Source organism: Eleginops maclovinus, chromosome 4 (genome assembly GCF_036324505.1).
Source record: "Eleginops maclovinus isolate JMC-PN-2008 ecotype Puerto Natales chromosome 4, JC_Emac_rtc_rv5, whole genome shotgun sequence".
In the NCBI taxonomy this organism is placed as follows: domain Eukaryota; kingdom Metazoa; phylum Chordata; class Actinopteri; order Perciformes; family Eleginopidae; genus Eleginops; species Eleginops maclovinus.
This window is the reverse complement of record NC_086352.1, coordinates 25,135,107-25,158,325: the sequence shown is the minus strand read 5'-3', so window position 1 is coordinate 25,158,325 and position 23,219 is coordinate 25,135,107. Positions and strand designations below refer to the sequence as shown.

The 23,219-nt window shown below is 37.7% G+C and overlaps 1 protein-coding gene across 1 annotated transcript in view; it reads right to left on the bottom strand.

Annotated features, from left to right (window-relative positions):
* Nucleotides 1-627: 627 nt before the first annotated feature.
* tspan4a (tetraspanin 4a) overlaps nucleotides 628-23,219 on the bottom strand; it is a 105,756-nt gene continuing 83,164 nt past the window's right edge. The window contains 4 exon segments of the mRNA XM_063882321.1: nucleotides 628-1,157; nucleotides 2,927-3,010; nucleotides 9,994-10,125; nucleotides 12,155-12,256. Of these exon segments, the coding sequence (XP_063738391.1) occupies nucleotides 1,089-1,157; nucleotides 2,927-3,010; nucleotides 9,994-10,125; nucleotides 12,155-12,256 (387 nt within the window). The 3' untranslated portion in view covers nucleotides 628-1,088.

Genomic DNA, 23,219 nt, shown 5'->3' with positions numbered 1-23,219 from the left:
GATTAAACAGTTCCAGTGCCTGCAGTGCTTGGACCTCAATCTGCAGCTAAAGACACCTCTTAAGGCCTTTTCCCCGTTGAGCTATTAAATCAAAGTGTGTCTCTGGTGTACTTATAGGCTGGATTATACTAGACGCCCAAGGTAAGGAAGGAGGAAAAAACAGAATTGAAGGAGTCACCAAAGAGCCAGAGGGGGCGTCAAAGCCTGCAGAGGAATCTTTGTCATTGGAGCAGTGATGGGTGCTGGGAGGGAAATCGCCCAAGGCAAGTCTGCAGGATCCCGTTACTTGTTCATTTTAAATTTCTCCGGAAATAGTCTTTTTTCATTGTAGTCTGTCTCTTGTGTCGTATATAAATCTACCCAGTGAAAAAGTCACATAGGGCAAGAAGATGTCACAAAGCAGTACCCTTTCCCTTTTTTGATTTATCTAATGTATTCCTGTTTAGTTAAGTGATTCCTAATTTTTTTATGACTCCAGTATGTCTCAGCTTAGGCAATATATAAATAATTTGAAATACCAGCTACGGTAGAATATCCTGTGTTTGTCATCCAGGGTTTAGAGCATAAATACAGCAGGATTACACGTGAAACCCTTCCTGTTGAGGAATGACAAGATGACGCATGCTGTTTAGTGGAGCCAGAACATTTAATACACATCATCGCAGGAGACATGCACTTGCAGCACTTCACTCAGTCCCCAATTGTAGCTCTCATTTTGAAAACACATACAAACCATGAAATAATTTAGAACAAAACATATATTAAAAAAAAGGGGGGTTACACTTTTTTATACATGTTCATAATACCGCTTCATAAAATGTATCACAAAAATTAGCTTTTCGACACAGAGCAAACCATAGGAACCGACTCAGATAAAACACTGACACTGTGCGTCTTGATAGTTAGCAGAAAAACTGTGAAGTGGTGACACCCGAGAGGGAATGTCACAGAGAGGACAAGGGAAGAAGAGTCTGTCGAGGGAGGAGGAAGAGGTGGAGGAGGAGGAGGAGGGAGGAGGGGGTCTATATTTGTCCCTCTCTGATGAGAAACAATCCAAGTGTGCTGAAGAGCGAGGGAAGGGTCGATCGCTAGGCGTAGAAGGTCTCTACTTTCACTGCCTGGCAGAACATCGTCATGGAGAAGACGAGGCCCAGGATCTGCACAAACACAAATCAGCCATTAAAACCTGCCATTAATAGCTTCAGATGTAGAGCCAGAGTAATGTTAGTCATTATATATATATTTTTACAATAAACTGCAAATAGATCATACCTAAACATTTATTTCTTGAATAATAAAAAGAAAAGCATCCACAACAGCATCCAATCTGTGCAATATTCTTTTCATTTATCGCACAGATTGGAGTTTGAGGACACACTTCTGTTTTTCCAATAAAACGCAAAGTGTTTTCCTCTTTCTCTGTGAAATTCGCATAATCACTTTTTCAATTTAAATGACACTCTGTTGTTATCACTTTTTCTTATTGTTTACCAGATGTCTATCTAAATTCTAAGTAAGTCAACATTTGTGTTGAACAAAATATAGACATTAAAGTGTTACAGTTACTTTCCCTGTTGACATCAGATGGCCCATTTCTCCATTGTTTTTGTTCGTCAGTAAGTAAAGAAAAGAAATGTACGCAAAAGACAGTAGTCCTCACAAAAGATTAAAATACACATAAACATACAAACTGAACATTAGTTATGAGGGCAATAATATAATGACAATGCAACTTTCTGTACATAACTCTGCAGTATGTACAGCAGGGTAAGAGGACATCCACATTAAGCTGGTCAAATTTGAGCATCTTTTATTTCTCTGTGTCAGCCTTCCAATGAAACTAAAGCAGCATTTTTTCTCACCCCAAAAATAAGCGTCACCAAAATGGCCTCCAGAGTGTACATCCTAACATTCCAGCTTTTTTTTTAATGGGGTAAACAGAGCAAAACTGTGACGTAAGACAGCAATTGAAAGTTGGGTTTGGGTGCCAGAAAAGTTTAAAGGACAACTTTAAGTCCCCTCCTACTTTATCTGCCATCACTCATTTTAAATGTCAATAGAGCCAAATACACAGCTGTGGTATAATAGTAACACGACCAGATAACTGTTCATCTGGGCTGCCTCTTGGCTGTGGTGCAGTAGAACACATTGTAAGAGAAAAACAAGAGGTCTACTCTGCTCTGACATGTGGGTGTGCAAGTCCTTAATGCAAAATAAGTAAGTCTTTTTCCAAACAGACTATTAATAATAAATTAAAGGTAATGAATAATGCTAAAGTGTAACATAACAACGGCTAAAGCAGAAAGACATTACTGTCATTGAGCTGATTTAGTAATGTCGTTATGTATCAGTTCATCTAAAGTTGGCTAACATTGGACATCATAACTACTGGTCATACCTGACATGGTAGATCTGCAGCAGCTGAAGATGATTTAAACGTGCTTTTCTATCCTGAACTTAAAGCTTAACCGAGTCAGCTGGTAAACATCTCAGATATTGACTTGAAATGGCAGAGATTGTGTCTTTTTCTCATTCTCTTTTTTCTGTAAAGATTTTGAAAAAGGGCACAGAGGATGTAACCGGTGACTGAAAATGAGCCTGCAGCATCACAGCATCCTCTTGTGATTGATGCTTTCAAGAACAGAGTATTTCTCCTCTCAGCTTGTGTAAACGCATCACGTACCACTTGGCTGAAAAGGAGAAATACATTTTTCTTACAGAAAGTCAAATCCTCCTATGTGGTCCACAGCGGAAACACAAGAGGCTTATAAGTCCAGAGAAATCCTCTGTTCAGCTTTTAATGCAGAGGACGTTGTGAGTGTTATTCATCACAAAGAAAAAGCCTCCGTCTCAGGCTGCAGATAGCAAGCACCCAGTTAATGACTACTGAAAAAAATAACTTGCACAACTTAAAAGCTGTAATTACCTGAGTAAGTGCTGTGCATAGAGCAAAGATCCAAAGTGCCACCAGGTTCTCATTAAGCCAGTCCTTTACCCTCTCGTAGCATGGCTGTGGAGACAAACACACACACAGCATTAGCAAAAACAACACAAAATATAAGCATTTAGATGTAAAGAGCTACAGTATAAAAAACATTACACCATACCTTTCCTACTGTAGCTGTGGAAAGAACTGTTCTTAGGCTAAATTATTCCCAGTAGCAACAACTTTATCTTACTTCTACTCCTCTGACCTAATATTCTTTGGGTAAACTTTCTAATACTTAAGCAACTCTCCACTGTCCTTGTTTCCCCTGAGCTGTGAACACAGGAGTAATGTGAATATGGGAGCAGCACATACAGCATAGATGTCATTTAGACATGGGAATAGGCTGAATTTTTCATGTCTGGCATTGCTTGAATGCATCTTGAAGGCAACTTGACAAAAAACCCTTTCACTGCTTTTCCTTTTTTTGTCAGAACATAGAATATATTTCAAAATCACTTTTCAAGCTCTGGGAAAATGGCTCCGAGCAGTATAGGGCCCAAAAAAGAAGAAAGAAAAGAAAGATAACTATTATTAATAGAGAAAATAGCGCAATGCCCTTCTGGGTCAGGGATGTGAGCAAGTAATGAAAAGAGGATGAATGTTGAAAGCACAGAAAGCTTTCTAAGAACAGTTAAGGGTGACATTAAAGTAGATGGGAGTAACAATTGCCAGGTGGCACATGGCTCCTTCACCTCTTCAGAAGACATTTAGAAGATGTGTGTGCCACACTGTGTGTTTGACTATGTAACATTGGAGCAAAGACAGTCTGACATACTGTAAAAAATGAAAAAGGTGCTATCATAACGGTCTACACCGCTGCTCTAAATTAATTATTAATTTCTGCAGACATGCCTTCACGATTGTGCTTGTTTAAAAATCCCGTTAGATCAAGAAGCTGAGTCGGAGCAGGGGAAACCGAACACCATCTACTCTACATATAACTGCTGCCTGAGAGAAAAAAAATACATGTATTCATAACACAAGGGGAACTAATTCTCTGCTGGATCAATATGGAAAGTCTTGCAGTCGGCCAAAAAAATGTATTTAATAAACTTCAGCTAAACTGCAACCTAGACAACAGAGCTGCACCTGAAAATAAATAAATTCATATTTTCATTGTACACCATCCACTGCAGACTCCTACCATAAAAACCATAAAAAAGCTAATAAGTAAACCTGCTCGACCAATCCCAGCACAGGGACTCAGAGTGTTAGAAAGTTGTGTGCTATGTGACTTTAAAACTCTGGCTACAGCTCCAGTGGGGTGCTCTCGGTGGTCCGTGCTGACGATGCAGTCTTTGTCCCAGTCTATATGTGATTTCTCATCATCCACTTCTTTGCCTGGACCTGCTGCCCTCTCTGTCCTCCTCCTCACTGATAATAAGATGTTCTGCTCTGCGTAGGATGCTCATCTGAAAGCTCGGAAAAGCTCAGTAGGTGTATAATTGGCCTTAAATTATTTTGTGACACGGACCATAACAAATTATAATTAATCATATAAACCATGCTGCTCAAAACATCGCTAATCGCTGTTTTATAAAAATAACGTTTGCTGAGGATCAGGAGACTAACTGGTTAAGGACAAAGGAAAACAATAAGTTCACTTTTTCACACAAATCATGTGAGATTGCTCTTTTGGTGAAAGTTGCCCCTATGTTTCCTGAGTATGGCTTGGGGTATAGAAAAAAAACCAGTTCCAATTTTCAACGACATTTGTCCAGCCAACATTACCTACATTAGAAACTTTATTAATCAAAGTCTATAAAGAAAATCCCCATTTAGTTTTTCACAAAGCACAATCACTGCAAGCGTTATTTGATTGCAGCGTGGTTGATTCACTTCTGCAGCAGCCGTACTGCTCTACTGTCTATAGAAATAAAAGTATCAATTCAAGTAGTCTCTCTGCATCAGTATCACTTTAATGGGACTAGTACCGTGCCATCATTACAATTTTATAAACAGAGAGAAGCACTAGATGATTTCTCAGTGTAGAGCTGCAATGGAGGGAGGTAATTATATACTTGGAAAACTGTAACTCAGACTCCTAAAGCCTCAAATAAGCTTCAGTATGCACAGAATAAGGTCTGGTGGATTTTGTCTCACTCTTTCTTGCAGGAATTTAGCATGAGGAACAATGACATCAAGGTAAAAGACTTGAGAAATAACTGAACATATCGTTAACTATGAATCCATATATTTGAGTGAGTAAAATATGTCACATGGCAAATCATTTTGAATGATTTAAATTGCGTGGTTTTTATGTTCTTTTTATTCAGATTGCTTTTACTTTGAAGTGATCCATTGTGTTAATTTTAACTGGTTTTACTTCTTGTTGCATGCTTTTATTTTTGAACTGTTTAGACTGTGATTTTAACCCCTTTACTTCTGCCATGCTGATCGACTCTGAGATGGCAAAATAAGAGGTACATGGAGCCAATTTGCAGGTAACAGCCCTGCCTATAAATATAGTACAAGGAGAAGAGCAGCAGGAAGACATACTGGGAGAGACAGCAGGCAGAGGACAGACAGCGAGAGACAGCAGATACTTGTATACATATAGTGACTGCTGCTTGTCTGCATCTGAACAACCATTGCTGTTATTTTTATGGCAATAACACTTTCAATGTTCAAGAACCCCACATTATCTATCTACAGAAGAAACTTTTAATCGGATGCTTTTAAACTAAGAACGTATCTGTATGTGCATCAAACCAACGTGTGTGTATATTTGAATTTGCTAACATACAATAAGTTTAAAATTGAAAATGAAAATAAATAGATTTAAGAAAAAAAAGGTATTACTGGGAGAGAGAATTGTAATGCTTCAATGTAACCTGAATGAGTTCTTTATTGACGGGGCCAATATTAATAAAACCCCCAGATTAATTTGTATTTCAGAAGGGCCGGTGGGATTCAGAGGTTTGTACGTGAAGGCAAACAAACTGTCACCTGAAGGATTTAAATATGGCTAATTCAGAAAGATCTTTAACTGGTTTATGCAGAATGGGGTTTCCGGGAAGGTAAAAGAAAAGTGTTTTAAAAGGTTATGGCCTTCATTTCTAAAATGGAGAATAGCTGTAGTTTGGCCTTTCCTCTGCTGAGTGGACAAATTGAATCAAGCTGCAAACAATTGGAGTAAAGGCTTTGCATTTAAGGATGAAAGGCTGTCTACTCCCACCTGTGACCATGGTGGCTTGTTCGTTTAATCTGCCATTTACAAGGGTAAACTGGTTTACTAAAGATTGATTTCATGTAATAAACTAAAGAATGAGATAGTTTGGAAGTGGTTCTCTGGCTGACTGCAGAAAATACACAAGGCAGTCTTTCAGGGTTTTAAAACCATTACATTCCACTGCATGATGATAAAAGCTCAACACACGGTTCATTAAGTAGTGCCTGGAAATTTCATCAGCAGAATTTGCTTTGTTGTCGTACCACTTTAGGTACTTTCTCTTTTCAATTAAACAGTTTTAAAGTACTGAATTGTTTCCCATGACAACTAGAGGCTTCCCTTTGCAGATGAAGGTTGTGTGATACTGTAAAAAATCTCCTAACAGCAGGATTTTATATATTTTATACTCTTTGAAATGTGTTTTTATATAAAAAACCAACCAGGTATGTCATTTTTTAAAAGAGATGTGTGACAGACAGATCTAATGTGGAGCTAAACCAACCGTGACTCTTTCTGCAGACAACATCCGGCACACTTGATATGATTTTTGAAATGTTTTCCATTTTGTTGCATCAACTCAATAACATCTGAAGCTACACTGAAATCATTGCCATGTTCATCATCTTCACTCATTATGATTAACAGGGCTGCTGTATGGATGACAGAAGCAGACTACCTCGGCTGGTAATTGGCCTTAGTTTGTTAATGATGACAATGTGTTGACTTCAAACTTATTTTTAATTTCCCTGACATCACTGCTTATTGTGACCCATTATCTTTCATACTGATCCTCCAAATAATAGTGCAATAATCAGCTTTTGCAGCTAGCAGAGCTGAACAGCAGCTGTTTGCAGCTTTTTGTTCCTTCCATTTTGTCTTTCTTGAGTGAACTGAAAAAGTTATGAGAATTTAAATGTAAACAAACAAAGATAGCGTTTATTCTTTTTATAGCTACGAGACTTCTCAGGTAACGCAGGTTTGAAAAGTGCATTACCTTTTTTACCTTAGTATGTTTTAGTTTGTTTTATTGATTGTTTTAGTTTCTCGAGGAAGTGTAATGCAGTATGTGCTATTGAAGCATTAACCTGGTACTTCTGTATTGTTTACATACTGACATATTTAAGTTCATGTAAAAATAAATTACTCATCAGAGATACTCTAACTAATAATTTGAGAGACAAATCTTCAACCAAAATACCCTACAGTTCTCCTCACCTCTTGCGTTCCTTTGCATAAAGCGATGTTTGTGTCTTTAAGCTAATTGCGTTCATATTTTACAGCCTGCAACTTTACAGTTTGGGCTCATTAACCACTTCTGTTAACCTTGTTTCCATCTGCATCAGGCAGCTGTGTTCAGTCAAAAAGCTGGAGCATTCAGTCGCTAAAGAGCCAGATATTTTATCTCAGAAGTTGGCGGAGACCTGCCTAAATATAAAAGGATGCTCAATATTAGCTTGCATTTGCCAGGTGGCCGGAAACACTTCAAACAAATGCAAATGTTTCTCTGAATTTGCTGGATATGTAAATAAGCAAATGTGTACTAAATGTTCATATGAACTTTCCATAATGATAACATTTCAATGTTGTGTTTACAGCTTGTTGGGCTGCCTTCATTTTAATGAAGGTCAAAACATTTTTGTATTGACTGATAGATAAGGTCACCATCAACAACTACAATTGCATCTAAGATTGGATTTTCTGAGCCATTTGGTCAGGTGGGACCATTAAATTAAGAGGACCTAAAATCAAATCCTGAGGGATCAAAGATGGGAATTAAAACAGACCGAGAGCCTTTGGATAAATCTGTTACAGACCAGTCAAGATCAAAAACACTTGCTAAGTATACGTTGCTCTGCTGTGTCGTAGGATGATTATATAAATCTAGAGGAAGCTCACAATTTGATGCATCAGCTGCCAAAAGGATCGTTAGTCAAGAGGCCTGATTCTGTCCTATAGAGTGAGATTTGGTACAATGAAACGGAAAAGCAGAACAGGAGATTTTTCTTTTTTTGTCTTGCATAACACCTGTTGGGTCTAATTGTGTTAATGACAACTTATTGGGAAATTGTCGAGAGAGCCGGTGGTTGCTTTCACGTGAGAAACAATATGCTTCAGTTCAGAAAAGCTACTGCAGTAAACGATTTCAATGCAGCAGAGTTTCTCAGGTCACAATAAGGCGGAGTAATTGATGTTCTGAATGAATGTGTTATTAATACCAGCTGTTCCTAATACATATGATCTCGACACACTCAATTAACTCTCCGGTAACCACACCGAGTCTTGCTAAATCATGTAACGTATTCAAATTAATCTATTTGCATACTTTCTGTGGCAATATTACACCGCATAGTACAGCATTTGTTACATATTCATTAAGACAAACTTGCAAAAATGATGTAGCTTGTGTTTCTTCCCTGTTGGCTGACGTAATTCTCTGCTGCACATCCTGTTTTCACTCGAATCAATAGTCATGCTCACCGCTCTTGGCAGAGTTTTTTTTTCACATGACACTAATGAATTTAAACTCACTTGCCAACCTGTTTTTCCCATCTGGTTTGCCATCAGTTGTCAGTTTAAAACTGGTCAGAATACAAAGTCTGTGGCATTTTAATGCTTTTAAAGATCTCGTTTCCACACACTTTTGTGTTTTCACCATGTGTTACGGAATATGCATCTCGGGAATTACCGATTGGTGCAAATAAATGAATGTTTATCAACTTAATTTCTAACTCTATCACTGTATTTAACTCGATTTAGCTTGTGCAAGCTTCTGTATGCTTACCATATTACCCAACAAATATTACCCAAATTCACAATATATTAAACTTGCTGAAATACTCTCTTTAGTTGTACAAGTACACAACTTGACTATCAACATAGTCAAGCATTGAATTAAATAAATAGCTATTTCCTGTTCAAAATGCATTAAGTCTGTCTGAAAAAATCTTGCTAAATGTAGACTGGAAAAATAATAAGGAGGGAGGAGTTTCGCAAACACATCAGAGATCACAGAGGTACATTTTTGGTTGACTAGCGTACATACACTGAGCTATGTAGAAAATAAACCTTATCAGATATGCACCTCGGGTATGAGACCTTTAAAGCTTAGGTTTCTTTGTATTGGTGAAGTATTTAACGACATCGAACATGTCTGCCATTTAGTTGTGTGGTTGCATTCTTAAATGTATGCCGCAATCTAGAAATTAAAAACAGCTCTCTTCACAGTGAGCTGAAAAAGTGATTGTATCAGATTAACTTAAGTCGCACCAGCAGTCAAGTCCTTCAGGACAGAAGTGACAAATTCAACTTTGAGTCTCTCACTATTGGCTTTGCTTAATTGGACAATTTGGGAGCCAAGTGGTTTTTCAATAGATTACTGTTTACTTCAATCTTTTAAATCTCCTTGGTACCGAAAGAAAAGCAGACATTTTAAGTCATATTAATCATGTTCCCTGAATGATTTGGGATTAAATGAGGAATTAGCCTACCTTTTGGATATTACAAATTAGCATTTAAATTAAATGAGAATAACACTGTGACGACCCCACTCACTTTGTTTTCCTCTTTGTTTTTCTTTTCTTTTTTTCATTCCGTACCTGAAATAAATGTGGACTGTCATTCCCTGATACAGCTAGAAACCAACCGGTAAGGATCATCTAAATATTTAGTTCAGTAGGTTTTCAAACTGTTATCTAACTTGCCTAATAACGGTTATTGGTGGGATTCGATACTGCTGGGAAAGCAAACAGTGATATATAATCCTGTCTGAAAATATTGAAGTTAATTATATGTGTCTTTGGATGCACACTTTGGTTTTCATGCCAGAGCTTACCGCTGTCCACCATGTTCCTGGGTTGTCTAGGCCACAGTTGTCGCTGTACTCCAGGCAGCAGGAGTCCGGCACACGGCTGGCATTGTAAACCTCGAACCAGTCTGTGTGGTTGGTGACTCCACAGCAGCGAAACTGCATTAGAGAAACACAATGAGTCAGGAGAGTCTGGCCTTTTATCACCGTGACCCTAAAATACTAATGCATGATATCTCCACTAATGGAAACTAAATTATTGACCTGAATAGAATACGATTTAGTGGGCAAAACAATCATATGTGCTGGGCATAGAAAACATTTAATCTTTCTGATATTGAGCTCCAACCCCTTTTGGTACAATCCACATCTCATTTGTCTCAGAGCCCTAAAATCATTTTCTAACTTGCCTGCTTCTTGTTATCTACATCTTCCCCCTTTGTGATTGCTATGGATTTTTGATAAGGGATCATGGCTTCCACCACAATCCAATTCATCAGTGTACTTCGTGAAAAGATAAAGTGCCCCTGATGTTTTGTGCATTGAGTAGACATTATTTCCACACAGAAATGATGTTGCTCGAGCTGCTCCACATGCTGCTCTGTGCACAGAATCAGAGATTGTGTGTTAATTTAGAACTTGCTCAGTTAACTACGAATCAATCTGCAATTTATCATGAAATAAACCTCAATTGCAATAACCAGAAAGCATCTGAAGCAAAGTTTTAAGTTTGAGTATAAAAACAATGGCTAAATACAACACAGCCGGAATACTCAAGTGTGTTTCACCTTGAAAGGTTTACAACAATTGAGGCAATATTTCCCTTTTATGATTTATTGAGCCGACATTTTGCGCTTCGTGGATGTTTTTACTACCTCTCCTCATGTGTGAAGATTCTCTTCAATTCCATAAGCAGCCATTAATAATATCCAGGGTGAACTTTGCTCCAGGGACATCTGCTATATTATCTATTCAGTGACTCAGCAGGTACAAGGGAAGCCAGGGAGGGAGAAGGGTGACAGAAGGAGAGCTGCCTTTTAATGGACTTCCTCTCAGCCAGACTTTACGGAGCCCAATACATTCACACAGGAAAAAAAGTGCACATTCATGGTGGCTCATGCAAGCAATTATCCTTGTGTTATTATTGTGTATGCAGAAAAGAAAAATGCTTCAGAAAAAAAAAGAAAACTGCATATTAACACCCACACATGCACACATTTGCATATATTATTTGCACAGCAATACATGTCTCTCTAGTCATAATGCCTCTTCGCTCCCAATACACGCACCCACTTGCACAATATGCCTTGTAGACACTACACATGAATGCACACACACTAAAGCCAAACACTCAGTGATTACTGAATATGTGCTAATGGAGCCAAACTGAAGCAAGCAGTCTGATGTGAAAAAGGTCTAAAGAGCCCTGAAATCTACAATCTATCATTTGATCTCTCCCAGAGGCATTCACCAGCAGTGGCATCCGTCCTCCGCAATCCTTAATTCCAAATCTCTATTCCACACATTACATTGTGAAGAAAAATATAAATAAATAATACAAAGGGAAAAAGCACATCAAAGCGAAAGCTGGAAACAAATATTACCTCAGAGAGTCTACAATGTTTGCATGAATCTCTCTGGCAGCATTTTACCACAGCATTTAAAGCCGCAAAGCTACGAGTGCTTGTTACTGTCGGCTGAGACATTTCATACATTTTAATGATGCCATTTTGTTTTAGATAGCCAGTATTTTATACCAGCCGTGTTAATGTCCAGATCCCGTTGACTACAGTTTTAATAAAATGTAATTTGATTGATATGTAAAATCAAACGGCCCTTCAACATTTGACAACTCCGTTTTAATAAAATGTGATCACAGTGGAACAAATGGTGAAGCCTTGCCAATATCATAAGTAAGCACTACTTCAATGAATAATTCAGTCAAACTGTCATGTATTTCAGCTTTTGACAAGGTCATTCGCAAGAGTTGTTAAATGGCATTGAAGTTAATTTTGAAAAGACTGCATTGTTCTCAACAGATGTTTTTTTAAGAGCTTCATCACCTCAGCAGACTGTGACTGAGAGGAAGAAAAATGTCTTAAAACTTCTAGGCTTCGTGTCATAAATAACTCAGAACTTGTGCTTTATATCAACACCGCCCATCCCCTCCAGTGGCCCCACATCTTACATCAGTTTGTACTATCATCCAGGCGTTGGTCAGACCGACGTTTCCCTCCGTGCCGAAGAGCTGCAGGCCCTTCTTCAGATCCCGCTGGGCGTAGTGATCAATCTGATAAGACAAGAAAGGAAAAATGTTTGTGTCAATCACAGTCATTTAATACATTTCCTTTCTGTGTGAGTTTGAGTGATACAAGCTTATTTCCATTTTCAGAAGGTGAGAAGAAATGTTGTTTGAAGTCAAGTGCTAACAAATAACCCAACATATTCTCAGTTATCTTGTAAATCAAAAGTTTTTAATATAATTATTATGAAAAAGCAGGAGTCATTGTTAATCATGTATTGATGGTAGACCAGGGCTTCACATAACAACATGCATATAATAGTAATAAATAACCTGGATCTTCTTTTTTCTCCTATCAGGCCAGGCCATTTCTCTCACCAAAAAAAAACACAATAAGCACAATGCAAAGAAAAAACAAAACTCAATAAAAAACACACATTACAAATAGAGCACAGCAGAGGGTTGATAAAACATATTGAAATATCTCTGCATTTGAAAACTGTAGTGCTGTTGGTTTATTTTATTGATTGCACAAGGTACAAAGGCTCCCTTTATCTATCCTGTTTGCCCACCATCTTGTATTGCATTGCGCTTTTAGTGACATTAAAGACACTTTGATTCCTGACTGCCTGCAGTTTCTCCTGCCAAGCAGGAAATACTCAGATCTATTACCTATACAAAAAATATCACAGTCTTTTACAATTCTGATACAAAAGCCCTTGATGCAAATCCTACTTGAGTAAATTATATAAAATAACATCAGAAGATAATTATCATTAGATTTTCTGATTAGTGAAGCATGAATGTGTTCATCTCTTGATCGTTGCAGTTGGTAAAGATGGGACTAATTTAATTACCTTAAAAACTAACAGGTAGCTATTTACATTTTGTATGGATTAAAAAAAGTAAAATATTTGCCTCTTAAATGTAGTGAAGTAGAAGTGTTGAATCCATTTTGCCTTTCTACCTGATTTATATGTATAATGAAATGATTATGAATGTTTGCACATGATGTTCTATTATTCATATCCATTGTTTTTGATTGATGCCGCATTCCAATTTTATGATGTCACAGAGGCGTGGCCATTTAACAGGGGACAGGTGGCAGGTGCGGGAATGGATGGAAGGCAAACTTTTATTAACCGCATGATAGACCGCAGGGAAAATGGGGAAGAGTACCCAATCTTCTGTTTAAAAGTGTTGCGTTTCGTTAAACATTTTTGTCAGTTTATCTTTTCTTTAAATAAAAGGCGATAACGGAGCTTCAGTGTGGATGTGCTTTGATTCTTCTGACCACTCACAGCATAGTTAATAAAAGTTTGCCTTCCACTCATTCCCGCACCTGCCACCTATAAAGTGACATAAGATGGAAATGCTTGATCAAAGTAAAAACTGTACTAAAGCAAAAGTCCTTATTTACATTCCACCAACACTAAGCACAATTAAATGGACTGATGCTCACACGCCGCTAATATTTCTTAAACTGGTTTTACATGGTATTAAGACTCACAAACTTTGGCCAGCGGTGGAAACCAATCCACTTTGCTGAAATCAAATGAATCGGCTTTGTCTGAGCCAACACACAGAGTGTCTGTTCAATAAACAAGCTACATGCAGATCCATGTGGGTTTCATTTAAAAGCTTTGGTTCAGCAGTCAAAACCTAAACAAACAAGATAAAAACATTTAACGAAATCAGCTTTTCTATCACAGAAAACAAACTGTAGGTGAGAACACAGTCACAGAGATAAACACGCTCGAAGCGAGTCATTGTGGCTACTGAACCTAAAATACATACATTAGTTTAAAAATCAACAATACAATCAGAGAGAACCACACACACACACACACACACACATACACACACACACAGACACAGACACAGAAGCCGCTCAACCTTGTTGACAGACTGAGATGGTCAATCCCATCAGGCATCGATGCATTGATCTGCACTGACCTTGCTCTGTACTGCACCGCAGTCTTCACCAAACTCCATGTTGACTTTCAAACACTCAAACAAACAACATGACCTTCATTTTGGCAAACAGCATGTCAATGTTGAATATGGGTTGCTGCATTCATTTAGTGTTGAACCTTGGCAGTATAATAAATATTCTAAGGGATGGATAGGATTCGTTATGACCTGAAGTCTTTTTAGGCTGTGGTGCTGAGATCTTTTAAATAAGGTTTTACACCTTTGACTATGTTTTGCGTTGATCGTCTGAATATTCAAAGATACCAAATCTGTCTAAGAAATAAAAGTGCAATATCTGACTATGAATTATAGAAAGTCAGAGTAACATAACAAGGAAATACTCAAGTGACAAACAAACATTTACTCGATTTTACCTGAGTAAATATTTAGTAACTGTCAACCACTGTACGTGAAAAAGCTTTCCAACAAATAACGATCAATGTAATACGTAAAGGATCACCAGGGTGATCATGGATCCCCACACGGGGACAGTTTAGCCATCATGAATACAACGCTTTGTGCAGTGGTGTGTTGGCGCATATTACCTGCCTCTGAGATATCCAAATTCACCAATCAGAATAGAGTCTTCAAATAAGCTGTGTTATAAGAGATGATACAAAGTCCTTTTGGGCACCACCATGATAAAACATACTCTTGTTACACAATTTCATTAACGCACTTGCTAAACTGTTATTGGTTTTAGATTGTTCAGACAAAATACAAATCCACTAATGAACCATGATGCATTGTTATTTGTGAATCTACGCGAAGTACAAGTAATTAGAATTAGACCCATCTTTACCAGCTGCAACACATCAAGAGAAAGACTGAATCAACATAAACGGACCGAAACGTTTCATCTTGAAAATGTGATTTAACAACAGACCATGTTGATCACACAACACAAACTGCCTCTGGGTGTGTCGACCCAGAGAATTGAGAATTGTATCCTTGCAGCCCCCACCCCCAAACCCCTCAAATAAAACAACAAAAAAAGAACAATCTTCTTCATTAAAGCAAGAAAAGCAATCTGACAGTCTGAGGTCGACTTGAAATACAAATGTTACAGGCCCACTTGTATTACTTCATGCCGTGTCATTTAGAAAACAATAAAACTATCATGAACTTGTGCGCCCTTGCTGCCCGGGGAAACAGCAAACTGTGAACAAACACATTTCCAGCCAACAAAAATGAAGTGGTTCTTTCTTCTCATGGTTAAAAAACATGTCTTTGATCAGACATTGTTGTAATTTGCTTTAACAGCTGATGGGGTTTTATTTCAAACACTAACCGTGGTTGAACTTTGTCAGGTTTTGCAACAGGCATTTCATTTTCCATTCACTGTCTTTTTTCCACATTACTTTCATTAATTCCCTAACAGTCAAGAGCACTTTAGTGTCTCTTTTATGCATAAAAGAGCAAAAGTAAAGATGGTCAGATGTTTAAAAGAAAGAGCAGTATACGCCTGAGCCCTGTCAGAAAAACCTAGATTGGGATGTAGAGTATCAAAAGACCAGAAAAAAAGTTTAGGATTATTCCATGTATCTTTATAAACTACTTTAAGTTTTCAATGCCATGAAAGCACATTAAGATAAATAAATTATTTGTTTTGGCCACTGAAGGGCAAACCATTTTCATCCTCATACAGCAGCCACAAAGTCTCATTAGCATTCAATTGGACTTGTGTTTTCAGCTATCTGAAGAATGGAACTCCATTATTCCCTTTCATTCTATGTCTGCTTTAGTCTCTAACTTGTAAATTATCTTTGCTCTCTTAGCAACTCAGGATTGACTCTATAAAGAGACAAGACCACAAACTAAATGAGCTGATAAACTGAGACTGAGGCTACATAGTTCTGCAGAGTTTACTGATAATTCCCTGTGAGTTTTCCGCAAAGTAATTACATTTCTTGTAATTTAATAGTTGATCTTTAAATATTGTGCAAAGCCATTTTCAGTGCACGTTTCACACACTTACACTCACAGCACATCTATTTCATAGGTTAAATCCCGATCACAGTCAAAAGAAGATGACGCATTTAATTTTGTAAACATTTTTTATTAATCATAATTTGGATGCCTCAAAGAGACACAGATGAAAGAGAAGTCTAAATGAGAAAAAACACGACACAGCTTGTTATTTTTTGCAACAATAAAGAATTCTTGATCTGATTTCCACACAGAATGGAGCTATACACTACTGCATGATATCACGACTCTGGCAAAAGGCAACATACAAGCTGTGTGATGCAAGAATCTGGCACAGGGAGCATTTATATCCTATTTGACTGAACTGGATAAAGACTTCTGAAGTTGTGCAAATAAAAAAGAAAAGAACAATACTTTTGTTTATATCTTAGTAGGCCATTAGTAAAGACTGAGTCCTGACAAAGTGTGGAGAGCAGACTGTGCCTAGCACACAGCTGTTCTTTTAGCTCAGTATTGATGTTGTCCTTGGGACTTCAGTTGCCCTTTAACTACACCAGGCAAGTCAAAGATGGGCCATCAATTATTTATATCGCGGGTATACAAGGAGAGATAAGAGATATGTGTATGGAGTGGATAGGAAGTGAGAGAGGAGAGGAGAGGAGAGGAGATGTTTATTTAAAAGTAGATGAGAGGCACGGCCGGGAGTGGGTGTTGTTAAAAAAATGTAAACAGGGGAAAAGAGAGAGAGATGATGAACCAGAAGATGAAGCAGGGCAGGGATATGTAAAAGCAAATACACTGTGGGGCAGATGAAGTGGTTTTATGACTCCTGGACTCTGTGACACAGTCAGAAAATGAGCATGAGATCTTTTCCATCTGTGACAGAACAGGACAAAGGACATTATGTTTGAAGGAAACAGAAGAAAGAGATTTCAGAGGAGAGGAAATAATGAGGGAGAAATGGCTCAATTTACTAGCTCCTTCCAAACAGTGGATGCCCACTACCTGTGTCATAAATGTAGGTGGAAGGCGAAATCAGTGATACAGTGAAGTAGAAAAATGTTGTTGAAAAAGAGGAAAAATCTGTGATCATATTCCCTGCAGACGTCGTAGACACAATTTCACTTTCAGACGCCAAACTGCATAAAACATGTGTTACAATGACGCTGTAGATGCTAAAAGCGGGGGATTTTACATTATTGATTCAAAACGTAAAATACTGTCTTCAACTTTGGAATACATCACTGAAGCCGTGGCAGCTTTATATCACAGGATCACCCTATATCAAGTTTGGATTGAATGTTTATTTAAAAAGTGATGTTTCAGATATTTTAAATGTAATTTGGTCCTCCTGTCTCCTCTGAATATTCCTCTGGGCTCTCAGCCTTACACATATATTGGATGCCTATGCTTATTGGCAAGGGCTGGTTTCCTGCAAATGCTTTCATTTTATCCTTCCTTCGAGGGAGCACAGATTACATTCCCTGGACTCCGACCCAATTTGGCCCAAAGTCAAGGTTTTTCAAGGGCATTTTAACTGCAGACTGAACTTGAGTGTGACCTGCATGCGTTTTATTTCCCCCAGCTTCAGCTTAAATCTTTGGAAGGGTTGCACTGCATTTCGAAAAAGGAGTTATAGTGGAATGCTGCCCTTCTGAAGAATCCACATTTGTTATTCCTGTGCCTCAGGAAAGATTGATCAATAACTTCAGACAACTCTTCTCTAAAGCTAGAAACTTAAGAAGTAACCCTTAAATTTGTAAAGTGGGATGTGAAACCTGGCAGTGCTTCTCAGATAATGAATGGGGCAACCAAGTCACAAATTCGAGGCTCCTGTCTCTGAATTGTAATTCTGTCCCGGGGCACATCAATAACATACGTGAATAAGTTAAAGAGTGTGGCATTCCCCTTTAAGTGACTAATCTCAGTCCTTAGCTGGGGCAAATCAATTACAATTTCCATCCTCTGCTTCTAATCAGTTCCTGATTAACACTTGGCAAACCATGCAAGTAGACAATCAATGCTGCTAACGGGGGAAGCAGTAAACTGGAAGTAAAGGATGATACTTGAACAGACCTCATCAAGGTAGTAGTAGTTGGACAACGACTCAAGGTCGAGGCTCATTATCGGACGTCAAACTGAAACGTCCGTTGTGTTTTTATTAATTTATTGGAACCTGAAATTCAACACAGGGTGTTGTCTTGCCATGGACTGTTCTTAAGCGGCAACCCCCTGTAATTAAAAGTGAATCCAAAGCAGATGTGCCTGTAATTCCTTCTAACAGCCTGCAGGGAGCAAAATACATCTAAGATGCCTAGAAGTCTATAAGAACATGAATCTACTTGTCACATGATGTACAGTATTGGCTTCTTCGAAAAAGCCTGATGTTCATTCTGTAAATGATGTTCCCATTTATAGTAAAAGAGAGGATAAGGCATTCATGCTTTAGGGCAGGACTACTCACTGTATGATTGAGAGGTCACTTCATTGTCTTGGTCTTTAAAGTTTCACAGTGAGTTTTCAGTCAGTTTAAGTCAATTGAAACATTTTGGTCAGCTTTGGTCCGTTGTAATTTGCTACAACTTCTCGTATCACTTCTGATTCCAAAACACCAAGATAGCAACTTTACTAAAATGTAACCAATATGCCAAACTCAAGGCTTCAAAACTGTAATCCACAAACTATTTGGTTACGTTGTGATGACTACATCAACCTATTCATTCCCTCTGTTCTCCATGTTGATGCTATAAGCAGCGCTCTATTTTGTTGCGCAACTGAAACACTTTCTAAAGCTTTCGCCTGCAGCAATTGAAAACAACATGTGCGTATTCCTGAAACACCTATCTGATGCCTTCAGTCCATCCTGAACTATTTCTCATCAATGTATTTTTTTGCGTTTTTCTGAAGTTTTAAGACTTTTTCTTTGTTGCTTCTACATCCCTTTGGTTAAGCCATCCAACTCACATCAAATGGATTATTATGTAAATGTTCAGTATGCACAGCATAGATATTTTGCATCAAGACTTCTTAGCTCCACACAAGAACGCAAAATGTGAGTAGTAGTAACTTATGTTAAATTGATAAAAACGTAAGTCTATGGGGATTATAGAAAATGAGATGGTGTCACAACTTTTGAAATGCTGTACAGCAGCAGAAGCAGCAAAATACACCAAACCTTTCAGGTAGTACATCTGGATGACATTGTCCTTATACATGTTGGCCTTTAGCAGATGCTAAATAAAGTGGCACCTAGTTGAGTGAGTTTGTTAAATGCTAAGTACAGTATGTATGGCTGCTGATAGTCTTTTGTAACAGATGAAGTGGTTTGGGAAGGACCTGTCTGAAGAAAACGCTTGTGTAATTGTATGTGTAATTTAAGACTGCAATAAACCATTACATATGGATTGTTTATTTGAAATGCTTTTTATGACCTGATAGGAGGTTCGCATAATTTTTTCCACACTGTAACTACTGAGCACCCTTATTGATTTTGCAGGGAACCTTTCTGCTGTAAGACATTAACAATGCTGTCAAGATACATTGGAGCAATATCTCACAAAATGTGGACAAAATGTCTTCAAATTTGTCCCAAAGTTTCACTTGGACTAAATGTAAAACTTAGGATATGATCTCGCTGTTCACAGTTCTGAACCCTGAACCGAAGACAGAATACAGAAAATCTCTCTTGTTATAATGCTAATATCCTAAAATATTTGAAATCTGATGTTTTAGTGAGTGTTGAACCTGTACTGTTCTGTCTAATCTCGTAGGGAACCGGTGATGATTGCTTGCAAATTACAGTGTAAATATTTTGTACTTACAGGGAATGAAACACCAACTCCAAATTACAGTGGTGAAAGAACAAACAAGAGTAACCTACCACTTAAACATCAAATACGCCATCACATTCACATCATTACATTCAAATTTGCAGGTTATAATCTGCAGCATTGTAGTGGTTCAGTTCTTGACTGAATCTGGCTGACATAATGCGTTAAACCATTTTATTCAAAATGTATTGTGGGAGTGGTGATATAATGAAAAGTAATTGTGGTTCTTTACATCCGCACCCTAGTTTTTTATTATCCCCGTCTTTGCAGTTCCTCAACTTTCTCTGCAGCAATCAAGCTGCAAACTCCCTTGTCAAACTTTTCCCAAAATGAAAAAAATGTCTTGTCTGTTTGCTGATCATCTCAATCTGTCTTCCATATTAGCATTGCCCTGTCGTGGGTGTATTTTAGCAATGTGATAAGCCAAGGGGGGTTATTTAATTGCATTTTTTAATTTAATTTCTCCAGTCAACATGAAATCAAAATTTCTCGTGCTTGAAATTTCTTCAGACAGGAGTGCTGCATTTTGCTATCTTGACAACCTAAAATGTTTTGACATCTAATGCTGGAACAGTAATGATGTGGAAAAAGTGGAGCTATCAGCCTTGTAATGGGATTTCAGTGCGTCTCACGTGGTGTAAGTCTGCCGTTTTAGATATACGATGCTTGCAGTTTTCTTTATTGCATGAGTGGTTGCACTTCAGCCTACCTGCATGTTAAGTAGTTTGTTTATAAGTGGATATTTTTGCATTTTCTTCTCCTTATTATATCATTCATAATTTTCCTGGTTTAGTCTAACAGCAGCAGAACAGGCCATAGAAGAGAAAACAGTGATGTGAGAGTGAGACTGACAGCAGAAACACACCATGGTTCTCCCAAGAAATTATGCATGTCAACAGAATTTACTGTGAGACGTCTTCTCTCTGGAAAAACTAAATCATATTTTCAAACACATCCAACAGAAGCAATCAACGATTCAGGTAGTAGAAACAAACAATGTGAAGGCAAGTCTTTGTTCAGATGTGAAAGATCACTTTTGATTAAGTTACACTTTGTAAATAGTTTTACAAACTATATTGCAGAGCAGATATAAAGATGTTTTTAAGTATTTTAGAAATTGTGTATGATCATAATCTGTAACTGGTGTATATACATTTATTAATTGTAATACAGAGCAGAACAGAATAAATCACTTTATTGTATTAAGAAACAAAACAGTCATTGAGCTAACATACTATACCTATGAAGATGAACATGATTATGTTCAAAATCTCATCCAAATAATTGGGATATGTCAGTATGGGCCAAAGTGAGGACAAGTTGAGCATGAAGATTTATTGATGATGGCGTCAATATTTATTTTGAAGAAATCTTAAGGAAAAACATGTCCTTAGCTATGCTTACAACTATATAACAATGTGCCTATACCTTCAATTATTTTCATTCTGGATGCAAAAGTTTAAAGAGGTGTTTAAAATAAAGTGTTACAGATTTTTAATAGTAGGCATCTTGGCAGTTTAACAAATGGCACCATCTGAGCGAAATACATGGTCACAAAGTCAGCTGTTGTAGCAGTATAATTCATTTTAACTGCCGGGGTAACCTTTAGGTCACTAAATGAGGTCTTTTGAGGATCAACCCTGACCATAGCTCTAGTGACTTCATCTTTACAGCAGCATTACCTCACCTTGACTTGTCCCAAAGCACACAAGCAGATAGGAAATCAAATCCACAGCTGCCCCCATGACAGGCAGCTCGTTCATCTGTCAGCCTCTGAGCTGCAGAGCAAATACCTCATGCTGCACTGACTTACACCATTACTATTTTTTTAATTACTTTTTTTATGGGTTGATGCGGGGGCCTTGCGATCAAATTTGAAACTACATGAACTAGGAACACAGTTTCATGTCAGAGAAATGAATAGGACATACCAGAACGCATCCATAAGGTAGGAAAACATTTGATTATTTTCCCCCATTAAGAAACCTGTTTTTTCAGAACATTTAAAGACCCTTACTATGTTTTTTTGCACAATTAAGATTCAAATCAGCAAATGTTTCCCCAAACAAGTTAGTAAACTAGATTATAAATATGACAAAGCATTTGTTGCTTATTTTCAGAACTACACTGTTTTCTCTACTATTGACACATTTAGGTCATAACTTAAAAAACTGCATATAACTGCAGTGAACATCACAAAGCAGTAAAAGTAGCTGAGGGCAGAAATGTTGCTTTGATTTGAACCTATCTATGTCAAAATGAAATCATTTTTGCGACAGAGCCTTCAAACCTTGAAACCTTGAAACCTTTGTTGCAATCAGTGTTTGAACTCAGATCCAAACAGATGACAAAGAGTCCCCGTTAGTGTTAAACACATATTGTATTTGAAGCTATATTTTTTGATCGATGCCTTTCAAAATGCTAACACAGCATAGTATGAACCGTGTCTGAGCACATTTTGGATGTGAAAACTATTACAAATATACCATATAAAGAGTACACTGTTTGCAATGTGAAGGTTTCCAGTGTAATACACCTTCTAAATCACTGCACACAAACACAGCCTTTCAGTTATTGATCTCGGGTTGAATCTTTATATAACTGACTCCATGTCCTATCAATATAGCTGCATAACAGCTTTATGCACCTCAGGGGTAACTCATCAAGGAGCTATAGCAAGAAAGGCCGATCATTTATCACTTGTAATGTGCGCGAAGGGTGTCAGCATTTTTCGATTGGCTGTTCACTACTTAGCATCCCTAAAGGCTGTTCGATGAGGTAATGAATCTAACTCTGCTATACTATTATTTCCACAAATGTACTGTATATGTAGGCCTACTGTAGGTGTGTGCAGACATGCATTACCTACAGTGGTACTTCGACTTAATAAACAGTTTTAATTCAGGATCTTTACTTGTAATAGAATACTTTAAGACCATAGTAATTTTTCTTTTACTCAAGTTTTTCCACCACTGATTACATAACACCATATGTTATGTAAACCACATGGTGTCCTTAACATACTGTAAACAGGACACTAAAAGAATAGCCTACTATTTTTAGTGGGATAAAACATACACATTAAAAAAAAGATTGTGGACTGAGGATGCACACACTGTAGTACTGCAGCCTGTTGTCAGCGGTGGGAGAAGTATTTAGATCTTGTAGTAAAAGTACGAGAGTGTAGGAATAGTCTGGTACTTTTGAAAGGAATGTTGCAAAAGTAATAGAGCTGCATAACAGCTTTACTCATTATGCAAATTAATCCATATATTATT